At 38.4% G+C, this 20,569-nt stretch overlaps 2 protein-coding genes across 2 annotated transcripts; one reads left to right on the top strand and one right to left on the bottom strand.

Annotated features, from left to right (window-relative positions):
* Positions 1–561: 561 nt before the first annotated feature.
* On the bottom strand, positions 562–14,102 carry LOC117304796 (E3 ubiquitin-protein ligase RAD18-like). Its single transcript, XM_033789412.1, has 14 exons — positions 13,931–14,102; positions 12,328–12,409; positions 11,792–11,924; positions 10,817–10,892; positions 10,194–10,545; positions 8,676–8,769; positions 7,966–8,074; positions 7,467–7,539; positions 6,842–6,921; positions 5,590–5,650; positions 3,582–4,031; positions 2,944–3,074; positions 2,279–2,355; positions 562–1,909 (listed from the first exon to the last, which is right to left on the bottom strand). Exons 1-14 carry the CDS (start codon positions 13,979–13,981, stop codon positions 1,768–1,770), a joined length of 1,911 nt encoding a protein of 636 aa, XP_033645303.1. The 5' UTR covers positions 13,982–14,102; the 3' UTR covers positions 562–1,767.
* A 49-nt stretch (positions 14,103–14,151) lies between these two features.
* LOC117307221 (mitochondrial import inner membrane translocase subunit Tim17-B-like) lies at positions 14,152–20,377 on the top strand. Its single transcript, XM_033791908.1, has 7 exons — positions 14,152–14,211; positions 15,238–15,337; positions 15,744–15,807; positions 16,207–16,335; positions 17,044–17,079; positions 17,585–17,659; positions 18,644–20,377. The coding sequence occupies exons 1-7, from the start codon at positions 14,186–14,188 to the stop codon at positions 18,718–18,720; spliced, it is 507 nt and encodes a 168-aa protein (XP_033647799.1). The 5' UTR covers positions 14,152–14,185; the 3' UTR covers positions 18,721–20,377.
* The last annotated feature ends 192 nt before the right edge of the window (positions 20,378–20,569 follow it).

Here is a 20,569-nt window from a genome sequence, read left to right as displayed (position 1 = left end):
TGGTTGATTTCGAGACCTCAAGTTCTAAACTTGAGGTCACAAAATCAAATTCGTGGAAAATTACTTCTTTCTCGAAAACTACTCCACTTCAGGTTTCTCACAATGTTTTATACTACCAACCTCTCCCCATTACTCGTTACCAAGTAAGGTTTCGTGCTAATAATTATTTTGAGTAATTACCAATAGTGTCCACTGCCTTTAAACAAATGTTTGTGCTTTGCCAGTCTTAAATTGTAGACTTTCTTTGATGCTAGGCGGCAGTAGGATTCCCTACTGCATTGTTCTTGGAAATGTACAGACGCTCAAAACTCTGTCATCAATGGATAATTTTATGGTATGTCAACCAAGTGTTCAAAAGTACCCTCAATAGTTCAAGACACTGGACACTATGGTAATTGTCAAAGACCAGTCCCCTTACTTGGTGTATCTCAACATATGCATAAAATAACAAACATGATAAAAATGAAAGAAAAAACACCCTTGTCACACAAAGACCTCAAATTCTAAATCTGAGGTCTCAAAAGAGGGAGCCAGTTCTCAGAATGTTTTATACTATATCAACAGCTCCCCATTACTCGTTACCAAGTAAGGTTTTATGCTAATAATTATTTTGAGTAATTACCAATAGTGTCCACAATCAAATGGTTCCATAAAGCAAAGCCCTTTAGATACACTGAGTTTTGTGAAATCTTGTCTTGGAAATTTGGTCTGATAAAGTCATTTTGTATATTTGTATATAATGTAAAAATAAAAAAAATAAAAAAATTTAGATATTGTAATTGCCCTTGTAATGGTGTTTAACAAATTTAGGTTTTCTGAATAAAAATCTAAATACATCACTGAATTGAGTTCAAAGAATCGTTTGTTTAATTCACTGAATCGTCGCTGGTCCCACAAAAAGTTGGCTATCTGTAAAAAAAATCACACATTTAACAAATATGCTTTGGACGAATTATTAACAATAACAAAATCATTACTAGGTAAGTATTTTCAGCCACATTCAGGAATGTATATTGACAGCTGTGAGGCAACTAACTTGTGTACGCCTATTCCCCAGAGGGGCTTTGAATAACCAGCTGAGTAGGGACCTATTTCCCGAGGCCGAAGTCGAAGGCCAAGGGATAAAGGTCCCTCTTCTGATCACTCACAGGCCCGAGGGGGAATAGACGTACACTAGTTACTGAATTATGCCAGTCAATATGTGTTTAATAACACACCTCGATTGTATTTTTAGAGGTGAACTATTGTAATATGCATTTTTTACGCTGCGCTTAGCGGGCAAAACTTGTTTATTTGTTTTCATGTTGTGACGTATTCGTATAGCATGTAATTTCTCATTCAAATAATTGCAAGAGTAAAATGCATAATGACAATTCTGTACGAATGCAGAAGTTGACCTATAAAATAGTATGCAGACTCAAAAACAGCAGTTTGATGTTCAATGTTGACTTCGGGTCTGATAAGTATCGAAAGATACTTTCTTATTTTGGTATTGATTAAGGTCTCTTTAAAACATTTTCGATACATTAAAAGATCTTAGGCTCAAGCCCTGAGACTTTCAACAGCTAAGGTCCTTCTCACTAAGTCATTTGTTTTTAAGGCCATTATTTTTAGGAGTATTCACTTGCTCTTCCTTTAAATTACAGGTAGCACTTTGAATGAAGGGAACTAGTGAACCGTTTATTTTAAAACTATAAAACTTCTTGCTGTTAAATTTATTTTTCCTTAATCTCAAGTTAGGTCTTAAAGTGTTTCTTCCAAGTGAGACTACTTGGTTGTTTTTCTGTCTCTTTTGCTTCGTCTTAATGTCTCACTGTCTCCAAATGAGCTGCCACTGTCACTGGCATTACTGCCACCATCTTGCTGCTTGCGTTTACGTCGCCTCTTATGCACAACCACAGCCTGTGGACTGTTAGAAATACAAACATTCTGATAAGGTTTTTTTGTGGCAAAATACTAGACTAGATTTCTAAATAATTGAAGTTTTCTGGGGTCTTGGTTTAAGCTATTACAGTATAAAGGACGGGTAGAGCTAACAAAATATTCTTATACAGTGCGTTTAGGGGGGGGTATACACTAAACATTTATTTGTTGATATCTCTACAAATAATCAAACCTCTCAAAATTACATACTATTGGAAATTCTCTTTAAATTCTTACACAAAATTGATAAAGTTTCAAATTCATGCCAATAGTGCAATGCAGGAAACTAGTAGGAACATTCTCTCATAAATAATTAAATTAACACAATAATTATTACTTGTTAACTTGATCGTACCTTTCTGGAATACAGAGTGGATCTTGCATATCTTGCGCAGGATCAGTTCTTGAGCTGAGTCTTTTTTTACTGCAGTTCTGGGAAGAGCAAAATGAAGTCAAGAACATGCTTTTTAAGTTATTACTCTTGTTCCTAATTTACATTTTACAAATGAGCTATTATAAAACCACTGACTGCTCTATTTAGTATTAAGTTTTAAATACATGTAGCGCCTTTTCACTCAAAGCGCTTCAAATTATTACCCCTGGTCACTGGGCCTTAAATCATTCCTTAAACCATCTCAGCTCCCTGGGGAGTAATACGCTACTCGGCTAAATCAATCACAAGACCCATCTCTGCCCTCACAGGTACCCAATTTACCCCTGGGTCGAGAGAAGTAATTATAGTTCAGTCTCTTGCTCAGGAACACAAGTGTCACGACTGGGATTCTAACCCACAGTCTGCTGAACAGAACCAGCAGGGTTTGAATTCGGTGCTCTTATCCGCTTGACCACGACAACCCCACAACAACCACGACACCCAACAACAGTCATGTGTTCTGAAAAACCCCTTGTTATCTACAAGCTGAGGTCACAATTAGATTAGTATTAGGATTAAGTTTAAGATTAGGAAAATACACTTTTAAGGAACAAGGGTGACAGGAGTGTCGTAACCATTAAACCTACCTCTGATGGGGTTCCTAGTTGCTGGGTGGTATCCTCCAGCCCATCCCTTGATGCCAAACTGGGCGAGGACGGAGCGAGGACTTCACCTTCTGATTCCTGAACATCCAACCCAGATAAAGCAGCCAATAAACCTGTAGCAACACCATAAAATACAGGGATTAGTTCACGATAATTCTCCAGGGAGAACAGTTTATTTATAACTGATGGTGCTACCCTAGTTAAAAATAAATATATACGATTAGGCCGAGATGTTAATTCTCTTGCACTAAAATATTATTTGGGCTCATTAATACTAAATTGCTACATGTACCAATTATTAAAAAGTAAAATGGTTAAACAATAATAACTGAACACTTACGTTCCAATATTGAAATGGTTAAGACTTTGAAATGCCAAGTACTTCTTCGTTTTTTAAAAGGTCAGTAATAGTTCATGCCTAGTTGTAATTCTACAAAATAAAATGCAAGTGTTGAAAGATTTAGACAGCCAGATAGGTGTAGGTTACTTCTACTTGGTCAATCCACTGAGTTTTGATCGTTTTCATTTCATCAAGAGCAAAGAACACGCCACTAAAAACTAATCAAAAGCTTGAATGTATTCAAATCGTTTGGGAATTATTAGGATAACAACAAGCCTACCTGGCTTAAGCTTCTGACTCCTCTCTGATAACTCCAGGTCCGATTCTTGGCTGACGCCGTCTTGGATCTCCTGCTCCCGGCTCCTCCCATCCGACACCAACTTCCCCAATCTCTTTCTCTTTTTCTTCCCATCTTTACGTTTCGACACAGATGGTAAACCTAGATCCATGATTCTGACCTTGTTAGTATTATCCTCTTCAATAACAACATCATCTTTATCATTGGTATCCTCCTTCGGATTTAAATCCGAGCAGGGAGCATCCTCCTTGGTGTTTGCCACGTCTTGGGAAGCATCTTGGGGCAATGACGACAGCGTCTCTGTACCCATAGTGTCTGGAGAGGAATCCTGACTGGACTGAGATGCAGATTTCTGACTTTTGGTCTTGGATTTTTTCATCCTCTCCCTCGCCTGAGCAATGAGTTTGCCAAACTGATTCTTATGAGCTGTCACTGGAGGCAGAAGAATAAGAAATTGGAAACGAAAGAAATTTGATATTTTCTTTGTGATTAGCAGGTGATGAATATCCTGCGAAACAGTATACAACTAGGATTCAAATTTTACAATGTGTGTTAAGATGACTGCCAAGAGCATGTGCGTCACGACCATGAATCTTTCTGGAAATAGTTCATATTATATAACACCCAAGCAGATCCTTGCCATTTGATTGGAGGATTGTCCGTCACGTGATAGCAAATAAAAGTACCATTGCACGCTGAGTCACTCGCCGTGCTTTTTCGTTCCATCCGAAAAGTACCATTGCACGCTGGCACGCTGCCAGCGTGCAATGGTACTTTTCGGATGGAACGAAAAAGCTGAGTAAAAACATCACTGCGTGCGCGTGTCTTTGGTAACGCAGCAGGTGTTACTGCAAGAAGGCATAGTAAAATTACTAGCATTCGGCTTCTACAGTTGAAATTGTTTGTTTTGAAAGTTGTTTCTTTCAATCAAAATGACAAAGTTCTACTTGGATGTTATATAAAACAAATAATGAATGTTTTTCATTCGTGCAATGGTGCGAATATGTTCATTCGTTGAAAGCTGGAATGTTCCATTCAACTCGGCTCCGCCTCGTTGAATAGAACATTCCATCTTTCAACTCATGAACATATTCGAACCATTGCACTCATAAACATTCATTATGTGTATACTATCAATAATAATAATAATAATATCAAAGTCTTATATAGTGCACATATCTACTTACTAACAAGGTACTCAAGGCACTTAGTATACACACTTATACAGAAAGATAGGTTATTGCAGTGATTCAAATTTCAAATCACTTTATTATCCACGATGGGAAATTCATTTCGGCCTTTTATACAACAAATTTACAAAATTTACATAAAATTATTATCTACCATAAAACATTAAAAACACTTCAAGCCACAAAAGAGACCCAATTAATAAGCACCTTATAAGGGTTTACAATAATAATAATAATAATAATAATAATAATAATAATAATAATAATATCGAAGTCTTATATAGCGCACGTATCTACCAAACAAGGTACTCAAGGCGCTGAGTATAAATACAAACTTTCAGAAAGATAGGTAATTGCAGTGGTGGGTTCTGAGACCCAATTATGTAGCACTTTTAATATAAGGGTTTACAAAGTGCTACGGCACATAAAGCAGCCACAGCCAGAAACACTGGGGCAAACCCCTTCTTCTTTTTATAAGTGCACTGGGTTCTTTTACATGCATCGCACAGCAAATTGGACCAACGGCTTTACGTCCCATCCGAAGGACGAAACAATGGTTAAGTGTCTTGCTTAAGGACACCAGTGTCACGGCTGGGGATTCGAACCCACAATGGTTGTGATGCTTCTCTTAAAGGAAGTTTTTATCTTCATTAGTTTTTGAAGTATTTAGAAATCTACGACCTTTAAGGTTAAACAGCTATAAAGAATTACTGACAATACATTTCTCAATTGACATTTTTAGCATCCTGTGGAATTTTGGTTGTGAAACGAGAAAAAGAAAAAACAATCAAAAATCTTACTGTATTCTTTTTGAGACGTTTGTAACTCTTCTTCAGTAAGACCATCCTTGATCTTGAGTTTCTGTTAAATGAAACAAGGAAGTAAATTTAAACTTGACATAAACTTCCAACTGCAGTTTGTCAAATTAATTCAAAAATATCGGCACAGAAAAATCTTGGTACTTTGTTTTTCGATTTTCCATTGGCACCGCTGAGAGACCTGAATGAGGCAACTAGCTCAGCCCAAAAGACCGATCCATTAAGCTCCGCCCCATGCGTATTGACCAATCACAACGCAACAAAGGTCCGACAAATAAGGTCCGACATGCGTCTGCGTATCTTGGCGCGCACGACAGAGTTGTGCAGAAAGGCATTGGAGAGCCCCGCGTGTTCTTGCTCAAACGTGCATTGTAGACTGGATCGGTCTTTTTCACGCCTCTGCTTTCTGCGAAAAATCTACAATTATGGCCCATAGAATTATGTGCTTTACTAGGCGCTACCAAGCGCAGAAATCCACACTAAGCAGAGCCATGGAATTGGACCGTGATCAGCTGAAAATTGCAAACCTGAAACTTTAAAGAAATGTATTTTATTAGTTACTAGTTGTAATTTTATCTCTCTGATCATGAAACCAAGGGACATCAAAAGTGACTAGCACCATGACCTGTAGTCCTTAAGATTTGTGAAGATAAGATGATGAAGAAATGTCAGTTTTAGACATTGTCAGTTTTAGACATGGGAGGAAAACACTAAATATGGAAATCCTAGGTAGGCAATGAAAACCCAATCCACATAATAATAAAATATTAAGCCCTTATATAGCGCTCTACTGAGAACAGAGCACTTTACAGGAGACGAGGAGAAAAAGAAAAAACAAATGCACTAGGATGAGTTGGGAAACAGAAATGTCTTCAGGAGGCATTTGAGTATAGGCAACAAGATTGCTTCCCGCAGACCGGCGGAAGTTCATTCCATAGACGCGAGGCAGCCATGGCAAATGACCTATCCCCAGGCTTCCGTATAGTTCTAGGAACAGAAAGCCGTCTCTGGTTTTGGATTCAAACCGAGGCCACAGAGGTAACGGCAGGTAATCTGAGTGCCCTATCATGCTCAAAATAAGAATTTTGAAAATAACACAAACACAACCAGTACTATGAAAAGTGGTTTAAATCTGTTTAGTCTGACTCATTCTAAAAACAGCAAGATATAAGATGGACAATTTCATCACCCAAACAATCTTCCTACCCCACCCTCTGATGGGAACAATACTCACATGTACAAGTACTTCCTTCCGCTCTTTGGGCTGGCTTTTTAATTGTTCAAGGCGCTCAACTTCTTTGGCAATTTCCAACCCTAAAATAGTGTGACAAGGAAGCAATTTTGAATGTCATTAGCATTGAAAACCCTTAGGTTAGAGGCTAACAGTAGCTTTCAATAGTACACAGCATTTTGAGAATTTTGTTTTATTTGAAGTTATGTGGTTATGTATAAGCTTGGGCGATATCACGATATTATCGAATATCGCAATACTAATTTGGAAACGATTTCGATATCGGATCGATTTGGTTTTAATCGAAATATCGATATGTTGCGAAATCGATTAAGTATCGCAATATCGCGATGTATTTCCTAGCTGAGACATCTTGCACCCTATAGGTTTGGAGTAAAACCAGAAGAATAGGTCATTAGATCACCTCTCTTATGCTATGACTGTCTCTTCTACAACTTTCACTGGGAGTTTGAAGACTGAAGATGTCAAATTTAATTGATCGCGATTATATCGAATATCGCGATATATTGTCGGCGATATATCGTGAATAAAATAAATCGATATCGCCCAAGTTTAGTTTTGTAAAAATATATAAGTTTACATGCCCCCAAATTTGAAAAGGACTCACCAGATTTTGGGTTTGATGAATCACACTGTGCGTTATACATCAATATGAACTCATCCAGCCTCTTAACGAGGTCCTGAACATCAAGAACACAAACAACAATTTAATCGCCACAATGGAAACTGACTGAGTAAAACGTGTAAATATTTTTGTTGTTGAACAAAGAAATAATGACACAGGCGGGACTTAAACCCGCAACCTCCGGAAGTTTACCTTGGAAGCGGTATTCAGGAAATCACCTTGTGGGGATACAAATTTATATTTTGAATATCAAGTGTTATACAACAAATCGACCTGGTAAATTTGAAGAAAAAAAAAAAAAAATTAATTGGTTTTGAATCTGCCACCACCAGATTAACATACAGGTGCTCTTGAAAATTGTTTTAAACATCAACATTTTCCAGTTTGGTTGAAGAAATTAAAGTTTTGAATAATTGGACAGTTATTTAAGGTGCAGAGAGGGTTTGAGTAACAAAGGCGTAAGGGAGCCTTGGGTACTCACATAACGCTTTCCTTTTGTTGATAAATTGTTCTCTTTGAGTTTCTTCCGGATGTCTTTTTCGGGCACAAGTTTCCATAGCATCGGCGGGATGGGTTTCCTTTTTGGGGTTCTGAAAAAAAAAAAAAAGAGATAAAGAATGAGTAAGGTTTTAATCAGATTAACGTTGCTAGCTATAAATTAATTAAATCAGCGATGCAAGCCAGCAGTACAGTGTTGACAGGAGTGTCAAGAAAACAAAAATCATGACCTTTTTAGAGATCTTGCCAGGAAGAAATTTTCAAAACTGTGGGTCATCCTTGAACCAAATTTTGTAAGTTTGACCTAAGCATGCTGAATTTGAATGAGGTTCTCATTTGGATGTTTTTTTTCTTGTTGGTTACTGTTTGTCTTTGCTTTTAAAAGCCCTGCTGAGGAACAATCTGGGACACTCTAAATGGTTTATCATTGAATTCCCCCCTACCAGGGGTGATTGGGGAAAAGATGTATGTATAGGTGTGCAAATAAATGTACACAAAAATATAAAATTATCAGAACATTTCCCTTTTTTTCCTAAGGACTGTTTCTATCGGACAATGACTGCATTACAAAACCAAATTAAGCTTTAGAACCCCTCTACATTATTTGTTTTATGGCAAAGGATGATCCATGAAATCAGGGGGAAAAACTGACAAATTACAGGCCTGTAGACAAGGGTAAGACTCCCTCCCTACCTGGTTTTTGGTTGCTCAGTCCGATTCAAGCATGCGTCTAGATGAGTATTAATATACTTGGCAGTGACAGGAACTCCACACACTGGGCACACAGCTACAGAAAGAGAGAGAAACAGGAGAAAAATAAAACAGTTCAAAGGGGGTGTAAAGCCATTGGACACTTTTGGAGCAGAACAAAAATTAAAAGTTCACAGATTTACAAATAACTTACAGAAGGTAATGGTCAAAGACATCTCTTGAAATATTATTCAATGAAATGCTTTACTTTTTGAGAAAACATAAAAAAATGTGAATTCTCGATAATGAGAATTACGGATTTATTTTAAATACAGGTCATGACACGGCGAAACGTGCGGAAACAAGGGTGGGTTTTCCCGTTGTTTTCTCCCAACTCCGATGACCAATTGAGCCTCAATTTTCACAGGTTTGTTATTTTATATATAAGTTGTGATACACGAAGTGTGGACCTTGGACAATACTGTTTACCGAAAGTGTCCAATGGCTTTAAGGCCCGTCACACAGGCCCCGATGACAAGAACGAAAATGAGAACAATAAAAATGCACGCCCTCGATTGGTTGAATAAGCATGGGATAATTCTGCGAAGAGCAATTCAACCAATCGAGGGCGTGCGTTTTTATCATTCTCGTAATCGGGGCCTGTGGGGCCTGAAGTCATTTGAGTGTGGGTTCAAATCCCAGTCATCACTTGTGTCCTTGAGCAAGATGCTTTACTATAATTGGTTATCTTTACCAAGGTTGATTTTGAGTTTGAAAAGCCTTCTGAGCACCATGACAGCCTAGGGCTGTATGCTCCCCAGGAAGGCATGAGATTTGACCAAATGACCAGGAGTCAATTTCACGAAGAACTTAGGACTAGTCCTAACTTAGGACTAGTCCTAACTTAGGATTAGTCCTAGGAGCTATAAAAAACTTAAGGCTAGTCCTAAGTAAGGTAACTCATCCTAACTCGAGATACAAGTAAGATAAGATAAGATAAGATAAGAACTTTATTATCCCACACTCGGGAAATTAAAACTGGCCTTGATTTAACAGTACAGACAAAAACACTGAAAATTGTATAACAGCACACAGACAGATAAAAATATTAATTAAGAATATCAGGTATAAAAATATGTTTCTTGCATGGATTAAAAAGTACGCACAGCAATATTTATATACACACCTGTACAAGGTAAAATGTACACAAGAGAGGTCCCAAGTAGTCCCAACTCTTTGTGAAATTCACCCCTGGGCACTAATGTAAAGCGCATTGGTACCTTACTGTAAAACTTGGAACAGCCTCCCAATTAAACTCAAACAAGCAGATGCTTGTTCTCAATTATGAAACACATCTCAAAACATGTTTTTGGGGGAAACCATAGCTTCGACCTTTTGGTTCTGTTAATCCGCAGGTTGATGATTCTACTCCGCTCTTGTAAATTTTTCTTTGTTCAACCCAAAATTTTTGCTATTTATATGCAATGAGGACCCTTCAGGGCCACCATATCATTTACATACCTTTATCTCGGCTCCCCCCTGGCGTCAATTGACCCGTGGCTGGACTGCTACTCGTAGATGCAACTGACTGCCCCATCTCCTCCGCACTCTCTTCGTCCACCGCACCGGCAAAGTCCCCTCCGGCCAGCGGTGAATCAATCACCTTCCAATTCGGCTGGTTTCCCGGAGTACCTGGTGGTTTCCTCTTCGGGCTTACGTTTTCTTCACTCGATCGGTTCAAGTCGTCCGAGGAGATTGAAGACTTGATTGTTTGTTTGGTGATGGCGGGTGCGAAGATTCGGGAAGATTTCATAGCAGTGAAATGGCTCGTTAGAGTTGTTGATGACTTTGGGGTTGGTTTGTCCTCAAATGCCTTCCATAAAAGAATAAAAAACACAGTCTCAAAACAACAAACCACAGGTGTGGTAGCATAAAAAGCAAAGTGTGGGATTGAAAATATAACGTAACATCCAACCCTAAAATCAGATGATACTGAATGGTCAATAAGTAAGAAAGGGTTAGTAGTGCACTGTATCTCATATTGGAGGCAAGCACAGTTTATCTACCAATCAAAACCACAGTAGGATGATATAAATGGTTACAGAGTAGGAGGGTTAATTTTATTACGAAAATAATTATTTTACCTGATCATCTGATGATACATCTTCATCAGGTGGTTTTGAGTTCTGTTCCTTTTTACACATCTTAAGAATGTAAGGCCTGAATGGGAACAAAACAAAATCCGACATTATTTCTGAAGCGTGTGGATTCTGAAGAAAAACTGGGAACAAATATTCCTTAGTTTAAAGCCAGGTTCATACTTTCTGCGAATGCTTATTGTGATGCGAATTTCATTGCAACGAAATTGCGTCACAAAGGGAAATTTAGCGCGTACCGATTGTTGCGTCACCAAAATTCTCTTCACAACTCGCATTCGCAGGAAGTATGAACCGGGCTGAACCGTCTGATTGTTTAAATGGTATGTAAATGTAGATTTATACAATCAAACAAACCTGTGTGTTTTTTTGTATGCTTGTATTTTGAGGTAAGGGTTGGGTGAGGGTATAGGGCGTGGGGAAGGGCTTGGGTGTGAGGGTAATATTGGATCTGGGGTAAGGGTTGGTGTGGGGTAGGGGATGTGTGTAGGTAAGGGCAACATGACTCAGAGGTCAGAGTAAGGCCGTATCCGAATTGGCGGCTACGGCTACGGCCGGATCGCCGCGTCATCATGCATTGAAGTATAGGACACCCTTAGCAACACCCCTAGCAATGGTCGTAGCCGCAGCCAGAGCCACCAATTCGGACCCGGCCTAAGTGTGTGAGGTTTGGAAACTACTGCAATAAGATCATACGGCTCTGCACGTCCATTTGATTCACAACCATTGTGATAACTGCTACTGTCATTCATTCTGCCTTTAAGTCATGATTCAAACTAACCATAGGCCCTTTTCCAAACCACAGCTTCAGCTTTGGATTCGGCTTGAGGCTCTGTTAAGCCCTGAGCGTGTATACATAAAGCACGCACATTGTCAAATCAACCGACGGGGCCAGGCTAGCCGAATCCAAAGCCGACGTTTGAAAAAGGGCAATAGAGAGGATTTATCATTTTTGCTATTTACCTGATGGCAACAAATGTTCGGACTAGTTCATCCAGAGTTCTGTTGTTACAAAGCTGAGCGGTGCTGACTTCAACGTTACAAGATGGACATTGACGCTTGTACTTCAAGTACCGTCGGATGCACAGCGAGCAGTCTGGGAGTGGAAAATCAAAACAAAGTCAAAGTGTATTAGTGAAATAATGAGGATTGAGGTTTATGCTAAGCGAAAATGCTGAGTGGGTTACCCATTCATGATGACTAGTTGATTTGCATTTACTTTTTTTTTTTTTTTTTTCTTTCTAGGGCTGAATCAGGGTTACCCCCTTTGCCCTTTACAGTCCATACGGATATAGGCTTGGGTATCCTCAATCCGAAGCCTAGGCGGTAGAGCAGAATGCACTACCTCCCCAATTATGAACCACACTCTGCCGATCAAACACCAGAGCTTGAATCCGGTGCTCTTAACCACTCGGCCATGACACGCCACTTGTTATTATACTTGTATTGTACCAAGATACAGCACATGTGCTTTACTCTGCTCTGGATTTTCTACTTACAGTTATGAGAACAGGCTGGAATTATCATAGCTATATTGAGATACTCGAAGCAAATGGAACATCGAAGCAGATTGTCGATTGTCTGAAAAAGAAGAACAATTTTACTTAACTAGAAATCTGATGACCGATGGTCTTACAAGACGTGGCAGTGACTGTAATGATAGTGGTATCACACTTTAACTTCCCAGTGGGCTCATAATTCCTAAATTCATTCATGTCGCAGATTGGCTCTGGCTGCAGCATTTTACTCCTACTCAGGAGGCAATAGAACTTAAGACAGAAGAAGGAGACAGAAAAAGGAGCTACAAGCTAATCTAGAAGATTGTCATCGGACCCAGGTCAGTAACCAGAACCACTGCTTCCTCTTCTTGTGATGTGTGATGGTGTCATAAGTGGATTCAATTCATGTCATATCGGTCAGTGGTCAACTTGGTCGGAAAAATGAAATATAAAGCATTGTTAAGTGAAACAAAGTGAAACAAAGTGAAACAAAATTGTAGAAATTTATTTTTACACTAGCAGTGAAGATGTTTCTTTTTTATTTCTGTAAATAACAATTGTTACCATTAGAACACAGTAATGAGTAAAAGTTTTAAAACTAAATAATAAACAATATTTTGTTGAAAACATATATAAAGTAAACTTACATGTTAGTTTTACAAAAATACTAAATTGATTTTTGGGGTTGAACAAAGAATTGACTAGAGTGGGATTCGAACCAACGACCTACGTTAATCCGGAGGTCGTTGGTTCGAATCCCACTCCAGTCAATTCTTTGTTCAACCCCAAAAATCATTTCAAAATTTACCCAGTCAGTTTCCCTTGTGGTTTATACTGATAAAATACTAAATTATAACAAATTAAAGAACACCTTTGTGAAAGTGTTTTCAAATTTTAGGGAAACTTATTATGAAGCAAGTTAATTGAGTAAAGGGAAAAGTTTCCGTATGGCGCCACCACTTTTTCATTCGATATGAAATAATATAGTAACTTATTTACCTGATTGATATATCCCTTTTTGTAAAAATGAGTGACAAAGTGGTGGCGCCATACGGAAAGTTATCCGAGTAAAGTTCACCATGTTTATACACTCGACCAAGTCGACTTCGAATCAAGTTTACTTGGACCAAAGTTTACCCTAATGCAGTGAAGCAGTATGACACTGGAAAAGTTTCCGTAAGCTAGGCGCCACCACTTTTTCATTCGATATGAAATAATATAGGCCTAGTGTCCAATTTACCTCAATGATTGAGATATCCCTTTAAGTTTTTGAAAAATTTAAAATGAGTGAAAAAGTGGTGGTGCTATACCGTACGGAAAGTTATACATGACACTACCTGAATTACACTTTATACCAATAACTGAACACAAACAATGAATATTTCAGTTTAGGAATGTTTAGACTAGCTAGCTAAACTGAGAGAAAGCTTTACTTCCAAACTTGTGGATCCTGCCGAGTACAAACCAAAGTAAACGTGATTCTCCACACTGCTGACACCTGGTGGTGGTGCAGTTCTTATATACGGGTTTCTTACTTCTTGCAAGCAAGCCAATATGATCATTTACTGAACGAACTCTAAGTAAAACTAAAATCGTAGCTTACCCGAAGATCGGGCATCGACCCTGGCCAGTCAGTCGGATCTGTCAGTGCCATTTTAAACCAAATTCCTCTGATTAAACTTTACCGAAAGTAAGTTTTTTAAATCATGTGAACTTTGGTTTCTGAAAACATGAACATTCATTACCCTTTGACTTTGAGCGCGCGTAACTTTTTGTGTTCAATTATAGCGCCCTCTTGAGACCCATTCTTTTTCTTAATATTGAGGGCGCTATAACTAATTAGGCAACAACCAGAAAAATGGAAGAATACGCACGTGAACCTTGGTGAGTTTGCCGGTGAAATAAGACTATAAAAAACAACTTTAGGCTTTACTTGTGAGAAGAAAATATAAACAGGGAAGTCACCAAAAGTACCTGATTCGAGAAATTTCTTAATTTTAAGTTTTGATTATCCGCGTCGAGCTTTTTACCCGGAAAGTCAATTAGAAATTAGGGTAAAAAAATCAGTGAACGTTACAATTATTACATCATCTGCATCTCTGCCCTCTGATTGAACTGAGCTGCTGTGCCAGTGCTGGTTTGCATTAGCCCTGTCCGTCAGCAGTGTCTGCTGCACGGCTAGTAATGCTAGATTTGGAAATGGGAAAGATTTCCCGTATCCTGCCACCGCCTTTTTACTCATTTTAACCAAAAGGAACATCTTTTTTCTATTCTAATTGTTTAGAAGTATGTATTATTTAATAATTAATACTATACTATACTCTATAGGCCTAAATTAAATAGACTATCTAGTATCAATATTATAATTTATATTAGTCATGTGTTGTTAGTTGCGATAACGTAATTCTCCTCCCGACAGCGCCGTCGGGAGGAGGGTTACGTTATCGCAACTAAATTTATATTTTAATAACTAACGTCGTAATGGAACTTGAAAGTGGTAACTGGTGCTGATCAGCTGGTGGCAGGATCATGATATGGGTATTTTTCCTTTCGTTATATGACCGATTATCAGTTCCAAAAAAATTTGAAGCAATTGTTTTCCTCTCATCTCAAACTGATATGTGTCTTCATTGTCTACTTCAAGACTTTACAAAGTTGGTGTGAAAATTCCATTTTTGCGGACTATTTAGATTCAGAATCAGCGAAGTGCGTTGTTTTGTTAGTTACTTTTTAAGATGGACAGATAGATGACCCACAGTATAGCGGAGTGAAAAATAATAATAATGATAATCTAAGCATTTATAAAAAAAAAGGCTAAAGTTTCCTACATGGAAGAAAGAAGTATTGTTTTCTTCATAAAGTTGCATAAATATTGACGCATGTTTTTCTCTTCTGTTTTGAACCTTCCAGTCCATGGAGGATAGTGGATGATTGTGGAGGTGCCTTCTCTATGGGATGCATCGGTGGAGGTGTTGTTCACTCAATCCTTGGAGCAAGAAATGCACCGTCTGTAAGTGAAATAATCCGCGGCACCCATAGGTATTGCTGTGGTACTCCGTGCTTTTGCTGAGGTGCCCTTTTCAAGGCTCCTGTACAAATTGACACATTTTCCTCACAGAAGTGTCCCTTTCTAGAGGGGAAAATTGCTGTGCCCCTTCAAGAATGAAAATTCAAGGCCCGACTTAAAATTCTTTCTGACATCAGGGCCGGCCCCAATAAACTGCAGATTTTCTCATTTCGATTCTGATCTTGAAAAAAAATAGTATTTTCCAGTTAAAATGTTGAGCTGCACTTCCTATGGTCAAAAGGTTCAAACCCCGGATGGTCATTCTTAACACCTATTTTAAGACGAGACAATGCATTGCATAGTTTGTTGTCGGAAATTATATTCAATGATTTGTATTTTGTTTTTTCAGGGTTTCACACAAAGACTGATCGGAAGTTTTTCAACAGTAAAACACAAAGCACCTATAGTCGGAGGTGAGTGATTCTCTTTATTCTAAGTGACTTTACTTTTCTTTTCAGTATGGTTAGCACCATGTAAGTCTGGATGAGACGGAATTGTGCACTATAATTAGAAGCCACTATTATTATTATTATTATAGCAACAGGAGACTTTCTGTGACGATATGTGGCAGCAGACCTACCGTGTAAAGCCATTGTTCTCAGCATTATGGGCATGTTCAGAACTACGTAAACAATGGAAATTACCCGGTAAGTCTGCTGCCACCTAGCGTTGGAAAGTCTCACGTTGCACGCACAAGCTGCATACATAGGAATATTTATCTGATTTAGTCAATATTGGATACTCCTATAAATGATCACATATTTGTAATTTCAAAAAAGTATTTATTTATTTTAAAAATTTTTTTCTTGCAGGAAATTTTGCAGTCTGGGGTGGTCTGTTCTCAACATTTGACTGTGCGCTGGTTCACATCCGTAAGAAGGAAGACCCCTGGAACTCCATCACAAGCGGGGCATTGACTGGTGCCGTTTTAGCTGCAAGAAGTAAGTGTTGACCCACATTACATTTTTAAGATTAGATTTTACATTGAAGCGACGTTGGTGTTTTATGTTTTTTATTTGTTTTCCTTGGTAATGAAACAAACATTAGTTGAATAAAAAGAGCTTCAATTTACTCATCAATAGTTTATAACTGCAGGGTTGGGAAGTTTAATTGGTTAACTGTTAAACTGTAACACAATGATAAAATCTGTTTTCAAATTACCTAAAAAGTTAAATAAAACCTACAGTAAAATGAAAACAAAACAAAACCGAAGCTCACAGTTTTACAAATTAAAGAGACCTTCATTTTCTTGAAAATGTTCACCCCAGAAGCTGTCTAGTGAGAATGATTTACATCTCACTGTTTCGTGGTGGAACTGTCTTATGTTATACCTCTTATAAAAAACGTTTTATTACCTGCAATTCGTTATACATTTTGCTTCGTACGCTGCCACATTTGTGGTTTTGTGACTCTGAAAATTGGCTGTTGGGTTCTATTTTTAATCCTTGTTGCTCCTGGAAAAAATGTATTGAAATGTTTCCCTTTTTACAGATTGACCCATAGTTCTGATTGGAATCGGTAGAAATGGTTAACCGAACCGGAAGACCCAAGTTAAGTTTAACCATTTAGTAGAGATAAACAAAGATGCGCAATCCTATTCATAACATAAACACATAAGTTATTTTGTAATTCATATTTCTCTTTCCTAGATGGAGCAGTTGCCATGGCCGGCTCAGCAGCGATAGGCAAGTAGATTTTTACCAGAGTTTTGATGGAAGTTCAAAGTCTTCCTTAATATCTCATAAGTGGTGTGTCGTAGCGGAGCGATGAAGAGCACCGGACTCAAGCTCTGCTAATTTCTGATCAGCAGAGTCAAGTTCGAGTCAGTCATGACTTGTGCTCCTGAGCAAGATGATTTTCGATAATTGCTTTACCCTAGATCCTGTGTTCTAGGATTGGTAGTGCACATAAAAGAACCCAACCTGATTGCATTTGTCTGAAGTTTTCTGAAGTTTTCCTCCGACATCTAAAATTTAAACTTCCTTCGTTGTTTTCTCTATGTGATTTCTTGGCTTGTAATTTCCTGCCAAGTGATTTAAGTTTGCTTTTACTGAGAATCCTTGGCTTTAAACCCAGAACTTATAAATAAATAAATAGGATAAAGGTCCAGAATGACTTTGAATTTAGAGATATTTACGAGGTTTCAAACACTTAAGAGTTATCTTCTTTGTCTTATCTTCCTCTCTCCAGGTGGTATTTTATTGGCGATGATTGAAGGAATCGGAATCCTCATGACAAGAATGTCTGCTGATCAGTTCAGACCAGGTATGGTTCGGTGGGTGGTGGGTGGGGATATATTTCAAAAGACTGTGAAGCAGTTAGCTAAATTTACTGTTTTGTTTGTTATTGTACATGCAGGGATCCATTGGAGACCAGTGGTTGTCACTGACTGGGCCACCCAGATGAAATTAGTGACTGAAGGGGTTTTAAACATTTTTCAACTCTTTCATGCGCCAACCTATTGCTAGCAACCAGTTTAAATCCCTTTAAAAAAATAGTTGTAATACAAGATATAAACTTTGCATGACCGCACAGTTTTCAGAATGGAAAAGAGGAATTTGGGGAGCTAATAGAGAGGTTTCGCAAGTGTACGGATACACATACAGATACTGATACGTCGACACTTTGTGTGTTTACATGACGCGTATCCGCGACTATCGTATTTTGCATAACGAATACGGGAGTTCATACACATCGTAGATAAACGGATACTGTTTTGCAGACTTTTTATTTGTATTTTTGTCTCAGATCAAAAACATTTCCCACAGAATAGCTTTCACATCGTGCTTGATATAGATATAATTTTTTAGTCATTTGCAAGCAAAACGATGAGAAAATGCAGTGTATAAAACACGGTGTCTCTAATCGGTCATGTATTTCAGAAAATCACTCATGATGAATGCGAGCGCACTCAAGTGAAACATACCTATAGTTTGCGAAACAAAATTCAACACGTGGCTGATGTGAACGGATACGGTTATATGCTTGCGAAACCTCTCTATTTGCAAACAAAAACACCCAATAATTGTGCCCAGCCTGGTTCATTATAATTTTACCAAAAAGAAGGTAATGACAAAATTTTGGTGGTCATTTCCTGTAAGTGGATGTTCAGATCATGCAGTTGAATGGTCTTGAGGAGCCTTTGCCACAGTTTCTTCCAACTCCGACAACCAGTCTCTCTGTGGTTAATTAGTGCCTCAATAATGCCTAAAAATAAAAAATAAATTGTTTTCTTCTTTCTTTCTACAGTTAATCCACAGATGGAAGACCCCTCTCAGCTTGGCCCCAAGTCCCCGTCCTTCGGCTCATCAACACAGTACCAATGATGAAGAACCAATGCTCCTGATCATGCGTGTACCATAAGAAAAATTGAACAGAAAACTGTGAGACAGGAAACAGCAGTCGAACTAGCCATCGCATGCTGCATCATGGTACCTTTTGAGTATCCAGCTACTGTTTCATGACCAACTTTATATCCTTGTAGATAATTAAAATATTGAAGTGAAATGATGGTTCCAACAGCTGATTAGTTTGGACTTTTGTATATGTCGGTATTTGGTGCTCGATATGTGGCATGGTGTCCCCCCCACAAAAAAAAAACACTTGAGAAAGGGGGGGGGGGGTTCTTCTGTACAAGAGGGGAAAAGTGTGTTTTAGAATGGGACATGAGGGTTTGCACTCTCTGGCACATATGACATCTTATGTATGTCGAGTATAAATTTAACTAAATGCATAATAGGTTTATGTGATTAATACAAAAGTTACAGCACAATTTCCACAATTTTGGTGATTTCAACCTCCATGTTTACATTCATTTAGCATGAGGGTATTCCAGAGTGCAACACTAATTAATCACTGCTCCGCCCATACTGTCACTTGGCGATACCATTTCTGACACCTAGGCCCAAAACCTAATTAACGATCTTTCCGTGTCCAGGGACATTACAATTTTTAACTTATTTTAATGATTGTTATGACAGATTTAATGATGTTTTATGTGCCTGTATAACTTGTATTGTTTCCTACTTTGTGACAACATTGCTTTAGGGATAAACCCCAATCTTCATATGTAGTGGTGAAACTTGCAGAGCACTAAGAAACTTTCTTTCTTTTTTTAGGGGGGGGTGTGTTTTGGGGAGAGTGCCTGCTAAATTGGAAAATGCAGAGACCAAGTTATCAGTTCGTGTACAATATGCTCGTAGCGAAGATGATCTTCGTGTCAATAGAAATCTGTAAACTCCTGCAAAGGGACATAAACACAGAGTTTGCAACAGCCAACCTCTCCCATACAAACATTGGTGTAATGTCTACTATGATAATGAATTGCACAAATCAACTGAAAAGATTGTGTTTTAGTAACCAGTCGACAATACTTGTTCTAGTCATTGTGAAATCTTGGTAACTTGTATACTCCTCTGAGGTTGATTCACAAGGACCCTTCCTCACTCCCAGCAAAACCCACCACACAAACTGTCGGAATTTGATTATGGTCTTCCTCATCCCATGTATAGAATGATCAGTTTACTGACCAGTGCAATCATCAGTCCATCAGAATCTAACAAATCATGCAGTTTGAGGTTGATGGATCTTGAGTGGTTAGGGCCGAGTGACACAATGTTCTAAAATGCCTATTGTACATGTACATCCAAGTAATAGTTTCCAAGCACACGCAAAATTAGGGACAGGCCTAGCCCAGGTTGGACACCTCCATTGCATACAACACGACAGACTGTGCAACAGAGATCGATGTTCTACCAGGGCTAGGACAGGCCTATCTAATAAAAAGAAAAGCGCCAAGCTTTGGTGTTCACGCTTTTTTTATATAGTTTAAGGGCAGATTTGCTGCAGCTGCTACTGAAAGTGTACATTATACTTGTAGGAAAGCAGGGCTGTAATCTGAGGCCCTTTATTAATGTGATTATTGTAAATGTACATCTATGTTTAATAAAGATCTGTAACAATGTGTTATATCGAGTGAAAGCATTGCTTGATGTGTTGTGTCAGGACTGTGGCGTCTTCATTCACACAATAAAATATTGGATGCAGCACCATGTGATAATAAAGTTTTCACAAAAAATAGTCTTGGTGCAAAATGTTCCGGTTGAGTCTGTAAAACCATAGGGCCTACATACACTCAACACTACACACATTGCGATAATCCCATCGATGGTGGGC

Source organism: Asterias rubens, chromosome 2 (genome assembly GCF_902459465.1).
Source record: "Asterias rubens chromosome 2, eAstRub1.3, whole genome shotgun sequence".
Taxonomy (NCBI): Eukaryota; Metazoa; Echinodermata; class Asteroidea; order Forcipulatida; family Asteriidae; genus Asterias; species Asterias rubens.
This window is presented reverse-complemented; position numbering and strand designations above follow the sequence as displayed.